Source organism: Drosophila navojoa, chromosome X (genome assembly GCF_054131105.1).
Source record: "Drosophila navojoa isolate 15081-1374.11 chromosome X, UAZ_NAV_1.0, whole genome shotgun sequence".
Classification (NCBI taxonomy): domain Eukaryota; kingdom Metazoa; phylum Arthropoda; class Insecta; order Diptera; family Drosophilidae; genus Drosophila; species Drosophila navojoa.
Genome location: NC_142895.1, coordinates 14,555,882 through 14,570,305, shown reverse-complemented (window position 1 = coordinate 14,570,305; position 14,424 = coordinate 14,555,882). Strand labels below are relative to the sequence as shown.

The 14,424-nt window shown below is 38.4% G+C and overlaps 1 protein-coding gene across 2 annotated transcripts in view; it reads left to right on the top strand.

Annotated features, from left to right (window-relative positions):
* The window catches only part of LOC108657807 (uncharacterized), a 42,201-nt gene extending 29,018 nt beyond the window's left edge, over positions 1 to 13,183 (top strand). For both annotated transcript variants that reach the window (XM_089264218.1, XM_018110452.3), the window contains one exon: positions 11,881 to 13,183. In XM_089264218.1, the coding sequence (XP_089120344.1) occupies positions 11,881 to 12,821 (941 nt within the window). In that variant the 3' untranslated portion in view covers positions 12,822 to 13,183. The remainder of the gene's footprint in view (positions 1 to 11,880) is intronic.
* Positions 13,184 to 14,424: the final 1,241 nt, after the last annotated feature.

The following is a 14,424-nucleotide window of genomic DNA, read 5'->3' as shown; positions in this document are numbered from 1 at the left end:
AAGTATATTCCAATGCATTTTATACAATTTCGGTTTTTGTTATATTTTGGATACCGGCTCCAAATTCACCAGAATCCCCAGTGAAGGTCAGATTCTAGTATAGCTAATTGTGAATGATTTGACATGTTTTTTTTTAAATGCCAAATATTCAATAGAATATGTAGATCATATGCTGAAAGTTTCATTAAATTCGGTTTAGTCAATCGACGTTAAAAAATAACAAAATGTTTGGCCAATTAACAAACGCACGTGCTGTAGCAACAGCAGTTTTCCAATACGTGTGCACACATACATTCAAATATCTTCTAGCACATTCTTAGAATCACATCAGCAGTTAGTTTCGTTTAGTTCTGCTAGATGGCGTTGCATCAGTGAATCTATTTCAGTTTTGACATTGCGAATAACAACAGAGGAGTGGCGTCATGGTAGAGGGCGCGGCGCTCGATCGCGAGGTCCCCGGTTCAAATCCTGCTGGGCGTATTGTAGTTTTCTTTAAATTGCTTCAAAATTTTTATATATTTGTGATTAATTTCTCTTCTATTTTTTCAAAAATCGAAATTGAAATTTTAACATTTTTATTAGTTTGGTTGTTCTTGCACATTCTTAAAGTCACATCAGCAGTTAGTTTGACTTAGATTTGGTAGATGGCGCTGTAGCAGTGAATCTATTTCAGTTTTGACATTGAAAATTAAAACAGAAGGGTGGCGTCAAGGTAGAAAGCGCGGCGCTTGATCACAAGGTCTCGTGCTCAAACCCGGAGCGTGTCGGAATTATCTTTTTTAATTGTTTCAAAATTTTTATTTATTTAATTAAATGAGTTTTCTATTTAATTTATATTTTGAAATACATCGAAATTGAAATTTGAACCATACTAAATGTGCTTTTCTATTAGTTTGGTTCAGGGTAGTATCTAGTCGAGCACTCTCGACTAGAGTTTTCTTACTTGTTTTTAGATAAATTTTATTAATTTTTTTTTTTTTTTTTTTTTTTTTTTTTTTTAAATATTTTTTGATTACATATGTAGTTACATTTTTAATATATTTTTATTATAATAATTTAATTTATATAGAAGGGATCCTTGGGCTTTCAGTTTTTATTTATTTATTTATTTTTCTTGTTATATTTATAATATTATATTATTATACATGTAGTAACATTTTTCATATATTTTTATTACAATAACTTAATTTATATCGAATGGATTCCTCGGGCTTTCAGTTTTTATTTATTTATTTTTCTTGTTATGTTTAAAATATTATTTTATTATACATTGGGCTTTCAGTTTTTCCTCACCTTTTTATACCCTGAACCCATTGAAAATGGGAAATCAGGGTATAATGGTTTTGTTAAAAGTATGTAACAGGCAGAAGGAGGCGTGGCAGACCCCACAAAGTATATATATTCTTGATCAGGGCGACAAGCTGAGTCGATTTGGCCCTGTCCGTCTGTCTGTCCGTCCGTCCGTCCGTCCGTCCGTCCGTCCGTCCGTCCGTCCGTCCGTCCGTATGTATGAACGCGTCGATTTCAGAAGATATAAGAGCTAGAGACTTCAACTTTTTTTTAAAATGTCCGTATATATCACGCGCATATCGAGTTTATCACTAACAAACGATAACTTATTCCGATACTTTTTTATCGATAAAAAACCTTATCGAAGATCACTTAAGAAATTATATCTCCTACATCTTTCAAGCTAGAGTCTCCAAATTTAAAATGTATATTAAGACGCATGTCATACAATTTCGGTTTTTGTTAAAATTTACCCCCCACCCCTAAATCCACCCCCTCACCATCATCTTTGTAAAAGTCGTATATCAAATACTAGAGACTTGTGCTTCGGTATACACATACATTTTAACATTATGATTACGTTCTGAAAGTTTCATTACGATCGTACGTCTAGAAATTAAATTATTCAACAAATAAGTTCTCATAATATTGCCAACACTGCAGCGCAACCCAAGCGCAATTGGCTGTATATGTATGTGTATGTATGTATGTATGTGAGTGTGTGTGTGCGCGTGTATTTGTTTGTATGCGTGTGTGTGTGTGCGTGTGCGTGTGCTAACTATTATTGAAATATCAGTTGCTTGTAGGGTTCAGGGGATCTCGTAGTCGAGCAGTCTCGACTAGAGCTTTCTTTCTTGTTATTATTATTATTATTTTTTTTTATTTTAATTTTTAATTATTAAAAAGCCTTACTCTGTGATTGCTAAACTCTTAGCTACATTATAATATTCAATATCGTCGGCGTTCATTTCTGAGAACTAATTATGTGCTCTCTAAAATATGAATTTGAGACTGAAATTTCCTAGAATCCATTAGAGCATCAAAGGAATTCAAATGGAATGCATTTCCAATATTCTCTTTCTCCCTCTCTCTCTCTCTCTCTCTCTCTCTCTCTCTCTCTCTCTCTTTAACGAGCGCATGCCACAATTGTAATTGGCATTTGCAGCGCATTAATTGCATTCAAATATTTTCAAATTAACACGGCTATTGCTCAATCAACGCCCCCACAAATGCGCCCATGAATGCAATTGCAGGAATTTATTTATTACAAATTCCAGAATCAATTGCAATTCAAATTGGCGTCAAGTATTGATTAGTTGTGAAAATATTGCTGCTTAGCTCATGGGAATTTTCGGCAGCTCTCTAAATGGTTGGCTTCATTTGGCCCACTGTGCCACTGCTGGAGATCTGAAGGCATCTTTTCAGCAATTATTATTGACAATTACGAGTAATGTGCAACATGTGCTTGGCAAGTGGTTTGTCTTGAAATGAGATTCGTGCACACACTCGATGCACACTCTGACATTGACCGCATGCATCGCCGGCCGGCTGACTGTCAGAACTGTTTGAATCTCTGTCCGGCTGTTCGGCTGACCGGCTGTCCGGCTGACCGGCTGTCCGGCTGACCGGCTGTCCGGCTGACCAGCTGAGTCATCGTCTTGAGTCTCGAGCTGCGGCATCATGCAACGCCGCGGCGCAAGATTCTTGAGTTGATTTTCTTCATTTGGTTCGTAGTTTTATTTTTTCTTCTTCTTGCATTTTTTTTCCTGCATGAAAACGAATTGCAAATGAAGTTAAATAAATGTCGTGTTGGTTAGTTGGTTGAGTTGTTGAATTGGCTGCTAGTTAGTTGCACTGCCAGCTTCAAGGTTGGGCGCCTCAATGCGGAAAACATGACAACACACAAAATGCTGAGACAAAAAACAAAAAAACAAAACAAAACTGTCATTAAAATGTAACATAAAAAGCCGCTAATTGCAAATGCTTAGACACACACACACACACACGCACACCTTGCACACTCTCACGTACGTTAATAACAAGCTCATAAATAACTGCAAGAGCCGTTGCATTGCATTGCCCATTGGCCCCCAGTGTCAAACAGGTTGCGATTGCCTCCAAGTGTAATCCAAGCCCAAAACACACGCCCGCAATTCTCGGGCGCATAGAACCAGGTCACTGCGGCAATGCTGCACTCACAGATACCCTTAGAATAATAAGATATATGCGAGACGTATGTATTGCCATGGCGTTGGGTAGCAGAGGCTATGAAAAGAGATTTAAGTAATCGATAACTGATGATACTTAACTGCATACATATATGATCGATAACTGCATACATATATGCATCAAACATAAGTGCATATTTGCATGATGTATTAACAAAATTTAGTTCTACTTAAATTATATGTAGAAAGGATTCCTTAGAGCATATGCATGTTAATATTGCAATAGCGACCAAGCCAGAAAGTTATCGATAGCCGATTATAGTCAAGTCTCGACAATTGGAAATGATAAAGGAATCAGTATTTTTTTACACAGAAATTGAAATTATTTAGGGTACAGAATTTTTTCCATTTATCGCGATTTTTGAATTAGTACAAATTTTCGAGTCTCGACTGTATATACAAAGGAACATATCTAATAAGTATATCGATAACTTTGCACAGTTTATCGATTCGGCCCTTATTAATCATCATTAATCAATTATTGATCAGTTCATCTAAAAAATATTTAATAATCTATTGCACTCTAGATCTATCGAACGCTGCGTTGCTTTGAGCCAGCATATTGATTGATTTATCGACAGCAACTAATTTTTTACTCAACTGCTCTTGGTTTGACAGTTGCATAGCTCGAGAATATCATTGAATTGAACTTTCAATTACGGAACCGAACCGTTAATATAAGCTTTAAGCAGCAGCATTATCTATGGCATTTAAGCTAGACCTTACACAGCGCCCTCTGCAGCAGCAGCAGCAGCAGCTGTGGGCGAAGGTCAATGCTATAACGCTTCAAACTTGCCCCAGGCAAAGGTCAGGCAAGTGCAAGTGCATCAAATGCGACTTTCCGACATCAACTCAACTTCAATTTAAATGGCTGGCGGCTTATTTGGCGGGTTAGTTAGTGAAAGTGAGGCTGTCTTAAGGCATTATAAAATTTATAATCGGCTCACACACACGCACACTCACATACGCCGAGTCGAACACGCACGCGCCGCTGTAAATGCCAGCTAAGTGCCGGAAAATTGCAGCGAGTCGCTGATGAGTTGCTCGGCTCGGTTCAGTTTTTTTTTTTGGGCGTGGCCAGCGGCCCGCGGCCCGTGGCCAGTGGCTACAAGTGGCATGCATCATAATCAAGTCGTGCCATGAATTATCGTGTCTGTTTATCAAATCTTAATGTGTGGGCCGCGCCAATTTCGTACACCTTTCCAGGTCTAACTAGTCGGCGTGTCGGCTATATCATTTGCTGCCACATAAACCAAAGTGGCTTATGAATTGTTTTTGGCCACAAATTTTACAACTGATTGCAAAACTGGCCAAAATGCATGTAAAAGAAATTTTATGGATTTACTTGCAAAAATATGCAAATGTATCTTTAAAGACAAGCTGAGAGACCATATATCATCTTGAAATAGGGTGGCTTAAGTGAGTCGGGTCTAAGCTATATGTTAAGTGTTTGTTTCTCAAACCGCATCCATTAAAGCATATTAATATATTTCATCCGCTTTAGTTTTAATGAGCGGCAGTAGGGCAGATATCGTATAGCCTCTTCATATTGCTGAAGAAGATTAATAATCGATTCAATTCAGCTACATTAATCTGTCTGCGTGCATGCTATAAGCGCAGATTACTTAAGATATTTACAGGTGTTTATGCAACAATTGTAAAACGAGTTTCGTATTAGCGAATCTCTTGTTATTAAAGTTGATATTGCAGTCATTGTCTCTCTCTCTCTCTATCTCTCTCTCTCTCTCTCTCTCTCTCTCTCTCTCTCTCTCTCTCTCTCTCTCTTTCTCTCCATTTCTTTCTCTCTCTCTTTTTCTCTTTCTTCATGCACATGGTTTCCTTCCTTTTCCACCACAATATCTTACCTTGTCTTAATTATTAAGAAATATATTAAACAATTTTAAAATAAAATATCTATTTTATTATAAAATATGATTATTCAAAAAATCATTTCATTAATTAAATTGCATTAATCATCATTATATGAAAGGGAACATACTTTAAACTACTCTAGACTTTTTTTGATATCTAAAATTAGTATTACAAAGTGAACTATTTATTCAATATATATTTTTTATAATATAACTTGATAAAAAATAAAATAATTATCTATCAATACATCTGATAATAAGCATTTGGCATTATTCACCTTGAAGTCGAATTGTTAACGGATTCAATCACTTCTATCTCTCTCTCTCTCTCTCTCTTTCGTTTTCTCTTACCTCTGCTTCATCCACCGCACCTTCTCACACTCCATCTCTCTCTCTTTCACCCTCTCCCCATTATGGAATTCTCCTTTGTAGTTGACATATGCAACGCATCATTGGTATCAGAAGACCTTTGAATTGCGTGACGTCACAAAAAATCAGACACAATCAACATAATTGACGCCCATTTAACGCCCACTTAACCGCGCTCGCATTACAAACGCGGCCTATTGCAACACGCAGGCTGAACAATGTGATAATTACACGGCTGACGCCCGCGCAGCTACCGTCCCCCTTCTCTCGCCTCCCGTCTCCCGTCACCCGCCTCGTTCAGGCTGTTGCCGAACAAAGCCAGATAATCAGCGAATTGAAGAAGAAGTGTCATGTTTAAAATACAATGTAAAATCACCGACAACAATCGCAATGTGCAATTTTCATGTAGTCGTCGTTGTTGTTGTATGAAAATGACTAAACACATGTATGTGTCATGGTGCATAAGCATACGCACACACAGACAGTCCCTCATATCATTTGCTGTGGGCACGACGCGCTCAATTTAACGCATACGCCCCGTAGTACCGCAAGTCTCGACATCGTCATCAGGGTCATCATGTTACGAGTACTCGAGCGAGCCTCGCACACCCGTACATCACAACCGTGTATAGCTAAACTACACACACACACACACATACATACACAATCCTACATTATAATTATTTGGTTTGCCTCAACTCTCAGTCTGTAGTCTCTTTCTCTTTCTTTTTCTCCCTGACTTCTCGCCTTGCTTTTGTCTCCCTGTCTGTCTGCCTCGCGTTAATCATTATGAAATATCTGTATTTTGCTTTGCTTTGCCTGGCTTTTCTTTCTTCTTCTTTTGCTCATAGTATTGTTTAACACTTTCATAATTCCCCCAGCAGCAACAACAACAACAACAACAACAACATCAGCAACAATTGCAATAATCACTTTTATGCTGTATTTATCACTTACGTCGCCTTAATTAATATAATACACAGATTCGATATAATTATTTTTCTTTCTTCAGCTATTTCCACACAGCTCTCTCATTACTTGCACATTCGCTCTTTACCGTTTTCTCTCTCATTATTTTCAAATAGTTTCATGTTTCAAAAGTAGTATTTAGTCTAATAATTGGACCGGATTACAGAAAACTAACTTTTCTTTGATACAATTCAGGTTGCTTCTGCTGCTTCTCTTGCTGTTTCTATTTGAAATATATGTTTAGCTTGGCTTAGATTTAACTTGATTATTTATTATATGCGCTTTGACATTTGTAAAAGTCTTAGAGTCTATGTTCTTAGGCATGCAATTTCGATATACCCATATGCATATTCAAAGGCTAAGCAAACGAGTATAAACACTTGTGTTACTTGAGCTCTTGAGTACCTCGAGAGGAGGCGTGTTTAGTTTTATGAACTTATGTTCGTGTAAGAGCAAAGCTTAACAAAGTACTCGTAGAGGGATCTCTGTATCTCACTCATCTGAGTACAGCTTAAGTTCCTGTTGATCTGTCGAACTGCTTAGAGTATTCCCGACCATTGCAATGCATTAAATAGATGCTCAGAACAAGAGCACAGAGACCATAAAGCGCTTTAGCTAATATATTGAAGTGCTGCAGAGATCGCTGTCGCTCATCCAATATTTAGTATATGTCTAATGCATATAAAAGGGATAAATGCCCTTCATCAATCAAATTCTCTTTTACTTATCTCAACACTTCAGTCAGTCAATGTTTGAGTCTATTCTTGTTTGATTGCATGGTCTAGGCCTATTCTAGCCAAAATGTAATGCGTTGACAAAATTCAATGAAATCGTATAGCAATGATCACAATATCAGCTGAGTTCTAGCTACAGGGTATCTTTAGGTCTTTGACTATCAGCAGGTTGTTAGCACTCTCTTTGGCTTGGGAATAAATTCAAACGCAGGAGTCGCTTAAACAAATTTCCATTTCATTAAGCGCTCACCTCTATCTACAGGGTATCTTCAAGTCAGGCACTGCCTGCTGTTTGCTTGTCTTTTCTTTTTCAGAGTTTGCCGTTTCGTGACTTTCTGAAGTTTTCGCGCTTTGCTTTCGTTTTCATTTCAGTTTTTCGTTGACTGACTGACTGACTGACGGACTGACTGGCTGACTGAATGAATAAATGAATGAATGATTGATGAGCAGACACTCACTCGATGAAAGCGTTGCGCGATTTGTGTTCGTCTGCCTCTTCAGTTGCTTTCATCAGTGCCAAGCATGAAATTGGTTTTGTTTCTGTTTCTGTTTTCGTTGCCACTTTCAGCAAAAGCCAAAAGCAACGGCCGCTCATTTGCTTCGGGCCAACGGCAAAATGCAAAGAAAATTGTAACTGAAACAATTTATAATTATTCTCTTTTGTCTTGCTTTCATTTCCATTCAATTCAGCGTGAATATTGAATAATTGTTGTGCAATAACAATAATAATAATAATAATCATACAATAATCATGCAATGCAAACAGCTAATCGAACTTTCAGTTTATATATTAGAATTAACTGTAGCCACCCACACATAGGTTAACTGTTATTCCTATTGGTTAGCTTGAATGTGCTTTGAGCCAATCAATTGTTGGCCAGCCTTGGCTCACGTTTCCATAGGTGTTATTTCTGTTTACTGATTCGCTTGATAATGACTCTACCTGCTGCCTTTTCATTTTGCCGTTGCTTTTCCTTTGGCCAGCGGCAAATGCAGGCAATTGCGCAAAGCAGAGAACTAGTCGATATTACATAGAAGACAATGCCAGAAAGAAATATGTACCTCACATGTCAGACGAGCTTACAGATACCCCTTAACTCTAATTTGTCGATATATATTTGTTTTACGATATTTTCATAATAATATATTTAATTATTATCTAGATATTGATGGGTCTACATACCTATATCATCTATCTAGCCTTTAATAATAATAATGAAATACATATAATAATAATAATATAATGTAATACATGAAATAATTATAATAATAAATAATATTAAGGTCTGCCAACTGTCTTTCGACTACCTTCGGTATCTCGTAAAAATACAGGGTATTCAGCTGGAAAAAACCGTGCTGTGCACGCCTTAAATCGGGCATGGCCGTCCATGAAACGCTCCAACGAGCTGATCAAATAAATAATAAAGTAATTTATACCTAATACACGATATATCGATGCCACAAGCCAAAATCTGTTTGACCCAATTTGTGGTCGGCGCTATCGAAAATCATCAAACCGCCGGCCGGGCAGCCCCCACAGTCGTCACACAAGTGTAGCAAAAAACTTCGCTACTCTGGCCGGGCTACCCGAATCTGAATCCCAAACCAACCCGAAACATGCCCAGACAACGGCCAATTACACTTAACAAACTCATTATGTTCCGTTTTCCAGGCAACAAAGAAAAAGCCAACAGCGGGTGTCAATATGCAAGGCAACTGCCAAACACAAGTAGACGACTAGGTTATACCCTAGATAAAAAAAAAAACTTGAGTCAAATTTCATTTGCAGAGGAAACTTTTTTCGACTCAGGCAATATGCAGAGCACAAAATAATAATTGCCAATAGTCGGGTATAGCTGCTCTTCAATGTGTACAGGGTATACAACAACAGCAATAATATAGAAAAAGGCCAGCGAAATACCGTTAGCATTGCATGCAGTGAAAATTTGACTTCATGTTGAAATAAATTCACAGTCAAGCGGCCAACAGCAGCAATTGCCCATATTGTATGTATGAAAGGCGGCTCGTGCTGGATTGCCGGCAGTTGGTGGCGGTGGCGGTGGCGGGGAGGGGTGTGGCAAGCCGTGCATGTGCTGTGGGAGGGTCGGAGGCTAGCTGGATTGGCTCGGCTGCCAGGCTGACAGGCAACATGGCTAGAACAAAATTTATGCCAGCTGCCAGCTGCTTACATTATTATCGACTTTTATCGAGGCGACATTTGACTGCTCAACGGCAGCTAACAATAACAGCGCCAGACAATAAAAGCAACAGCAACAGCAGCAACAACAACTACAAATTTGAATGCAACCACTGAAGCTAAATGTAATTGAGCCGAGCGCCAACGAGTGGCGGCACGAGTGGTGCAGCGCTTAGATCGAACAGCTGATAGCAGCCAAATATTTTGCTCTCTTAAGAATTTTGCATGCTACATTTTTCCACATGTTGCAAGCCAGCTGCCAACGATGACAGCTGACTGATGTATGCAGCGTACCATTTGTGAAACTAATCGATATGTGTCTGTGCTATCGATATGCCGATCTTTTGCATAGCGAACATAAAGTTCATAAACAATTATGAACTTTCAACTGTGATCGTTGCGAAAAAGCATCCCTGATGAGCGACAAATATTCAAATAAAAATGCAAACAATGCAAAAAATTCTTTCATTTTGCTATGATCATAAGCTAATTTAGATGTGTGATATATCTAGTAAATATAATTCTATATTTTCGTCTTGCATACGTATGGAATTGTGTTTTTGAGGGAGCCCAGAGAATGCGAAGAGTGATAAATAAATAAGACAGACATGAATGAACTGCATGCATATGTATGTGTGTATGTATATGTACAGTGTATAAACATATATATGTACATACATATTATGTATGTATGTATGTAAGCATGTATGTATTTCGGCTGAGAAGCTTTTAAGCGCGCTAATAATGAGCTCTTATATGCATATGTAAATGTATGATATGTTCATATATGTATATTACTATATGTATATGTATATCTATTTGTACATACATATATGAATACGTACATATGTATATCCATTATATAGGTATAAGTAAATCTATATGTATGTATATGTGTGTTTGTATGTATATCAATATGTATATGTGTGTGTATATGTATGTATATCTATATGTACATATATGTATATGTATATATATGTATATGTATATGCATATCTATATGTACATATGTATATGCATTTCTATAACTATATGCATATGTGAATGTATGTCTGCATGTACATACATATATGTATGTGTATCTATATGTACATTCATATATGTGTATGCATATAGACATACTTACATATGTATGTGTGTGGATCAAACATCCAGCAAATACGAAGTTGAGTGGAAACTCCTGCACAAGTTTATTCTAGAAGCTTAAGTACAGAGTGCTCAAATGTAATTTATTTATTCATACAAATTTCTGGTACATACATACATATATATATCAATTTATGCATACATATGTAGCTTACATTTGTTTCTTTACTTAAAGTAGTTTCGAATCCTTGAGAAGAATACTGACTAGATCTAAAGCACTAGGCCTTTTGCTTGGGAGAGTAGCCGAGTGGGGCATTATAATATGCATATGTATATGTATATAGATATGCATATATGCATGTATGTACATAGATGTTTAGCTATTATAATAACACTTCTAAATCATCGTATATGTATGTATATATATAGGTAACATAGTGTCTGCTCGTTATGGAGCCTATGATTGGATAATTTACATACATACATACATATGTATGTACATTGTACCTTATTTTATCTGAAGGGATATCATATTTACGTGTCTATTCCTATCGCTATAGAACCCATGCGCAGATTTTTGCTTACAATGAAATTAATTTTCGTGGCTTATGCAACTGCAGCTTGCATAATTTAGTGCAGGAATAGGATGAACAAGTCCAAAGTCTTTAAAATTTCTAGTTGAAGACGTCGCGACGTCTTCAATCCACTTGATAATTTCCGCGTCGCAAATGGCTGAGGCTCTTCCAATAAATGTTGCAGCTTTCGCTAGTTTCTCGACAACAGCAAATGCTAGCCCATCATCATCATCATCATCGTCATCATCGTCATCGGCATCATCGTCATCGTCATCTACCTACACATTTCGCCACTTAGCAATGACGGGGCAAACAAAGAAGTGCTGCCTGCTCGGGCGACGAGCCACTCGATGCTGAAGTCGATCTTCGAGTGGAAGCCCGCTGGCTCGAGTGGCCCATCGAAGAGCCGTTGAGAAGACGTTGCTCGCCTGCCTGCCGGAAGATGCATTGCAATTTTTTTTTGTTATTTTGTTTTTTTCTTGTTTTTGTTAGTTTTTAGTTTGTTTTATGTCGACTGTGTAACTCACTCAACTGTCTGTCTCTCTGTCCGTCTCGTTGCAGCCGAGTTTCCCGAGGAGGACAGTGACATGCTGATGGAGCCGAATGACTTTACGCCCATAACGGTGCTGCGCTCGCACGAGCAGCAGCATTTCCACATGCCGCCCACCACGCAGCTGCAGCAGCCGCACCATCGTCCAGTGGCTGTCACGCCCGCACAGAGCCGCCACTTTCAGGCGGTGCCCGTGGAGCAGCAGGAGCAGTTCCGTCCGATAGCCAATCCGAACACGCAGCTGATCTCCAGAGCCGATGTGACGCCCGGCCCGGGCGCCGACTCGCACAGCCAAGCGGCGCAGAACTTCTATCCGCCCTTCTACCACGAGGCGCCGCCACTGGGTCACTCGCGTCCCTATTTCGCCGGACCCGCTGGACCGGTGGCCGACAGTACGCCGCTGCAGCTGCCGCTGTTGACGCCGGCGCAGCAGCAGCAGCACCAGCACCAGCAGCAGCAGCAGCGCGGCTTTGATGCCGCCATACTGGGCAGCGGGGACTTTGGCGTGCTGCGCGGCGGCACCTTCTATCCGGAGGAGGAGATGCCCTACCATCCCGAGGACAACAGCGACTACATCTATGGCGATGCCAACAATGGCCATGGCCGGCCCAGCGAGTCCTTCATCCAGAAGTACACCTATCCGGAGGAGCAGTTCGCCAACTTCCGCGACTTTGCGGACATCAATACGCCCGCCGATTCGGCCTTCTCCCAGTTCGTGGTCGTCTATGCGGCCAAGAATGCGACCAAGCCCAGCAATCATCCGCATCCGAAGAACATATTCGAGCAGCTGGAGCTGCTCGATCGCGAGAAGGCGCTGGAGGAGGCGGCCCTCAAGAAGCAACAGCCCAGCAAATCCAAATCGAAGCTGTCCAAGACGAAGCTGCAGAAGAAGTACAAGAAAAAGCCAATTAGCAAGGAGCTCGAGCTGGAGCCGCTGCTGGCGCTCAGTTAAGCACTTCACTTAAGCTCTCTCCATCCACTCCCATCAGCTGGGATCGAATTTCAACTGCGAAATTTGCACACAATTTTGTCCGCTGTTCGCTGTGTGCTTCATTAAATTTTCTTTTATTTATTTTTTGTTTGAGCAAAATGCAAATTTCAACTTTAAACACTTTACGAACTATACCCTACCCCCCTACACCCCCACACCCCTACTCCTGCTTCAGCGGCACTCTTCATCTTCTTGCCTTTCATTCATTTGTACACGTGCCCAGGTCCCCCTCCTCATCTTATGGATTGCAATAGTTCCGTTAGTTGTGTGTACTTATTATTATTATATTATTATTCTAATTATTATAATTATGATAAATGTAATTTTTTTTTACCTGTTTACTTGTTGCCTCACAGTTCGTGTTGCATAAATTGTTAATTCTACGTAATTTTAGCCCGTAGCCTACACGTATTTGTATTTGTATTTGTATGTGTTTAATCGTATTTTATGATGCGTATCGATTACTTAATTATTTTTTGTTTAATTAAACATAATTTTACATGTATTTGTATTGTGTGTGTACATAAAAAAAACAACAACAACCAGCTCTTAATTGTAATATTAATAATAAAAACTTAATAAAAAAAAATACTATACAACATCTATTATTTTTGGCAGGTGTGTAAAGGGGTTCTCTTTAATTTTTGCAAGTGGAGCAATTAAAAACAAAATAAAAACACTATTCATTAAAAATATATATATTAAAATAATAGATAAACTCCGTTGAATATTCGATATTAGGCTGAAATTTCGATAAGTTTTCAAAATTGCATTCACACATTTCGCACACAAAAGATAATTTGCATTGAATGGCAAATCTTATTGCAAAATGTTATCGATAATATATGGAGCTGCCAAAAATATAATTATCGCAAAGTCTGCCATTCGTACTTCCTCTCTCTCTAGAACTACATGCACAGCTGAACGTACTTTTGCCGAGACAAGGTGAATTAAAAATCTGCAATTCATGTATTTATATAAAATAATCGGCGTGAAATATTAAACACCAAATAAAATTCTACGCAATTAAAAGAGAAGTGTGATATTATCGAATTGAAAGTCTTGAATATTGAATAATAAAACGAGTGTAGCCAGCATGTGCTTTTAATAAATTGTAAGTACGTACATACAGATATACAGATATATATATAATTTAACAAAAATTTGGCCAAGTTTCAGTGTCATTTGCGCAAATACAACAAGAGTACGGTGACTTTAGTGGCACACTGTACATAGGTATATTTGGCAAAAATATCATTGATCAAACTAAATTCTATGCAATTAAAATAGAAATATTATCCTATAGGGCATACGAAATAAAAGACAAGTCGAGCGAAGCCGGCGCATGGTTTTGATGAATTCTAGGTATGTATGTACATGCACATACACAGATATACATACATATGTATGCATGTATAGTAAAGCAAACGAAGTATATACATACATATGTATGTACGTACATATAAGAACAAAGAAAATTCTGTGCGATTTAAAAAGAAATGTAATAGGGCTGAAAATTGAAAGACAAATCGAGTGAAGCCAGAGCGTGCTCTAAATAAATTCT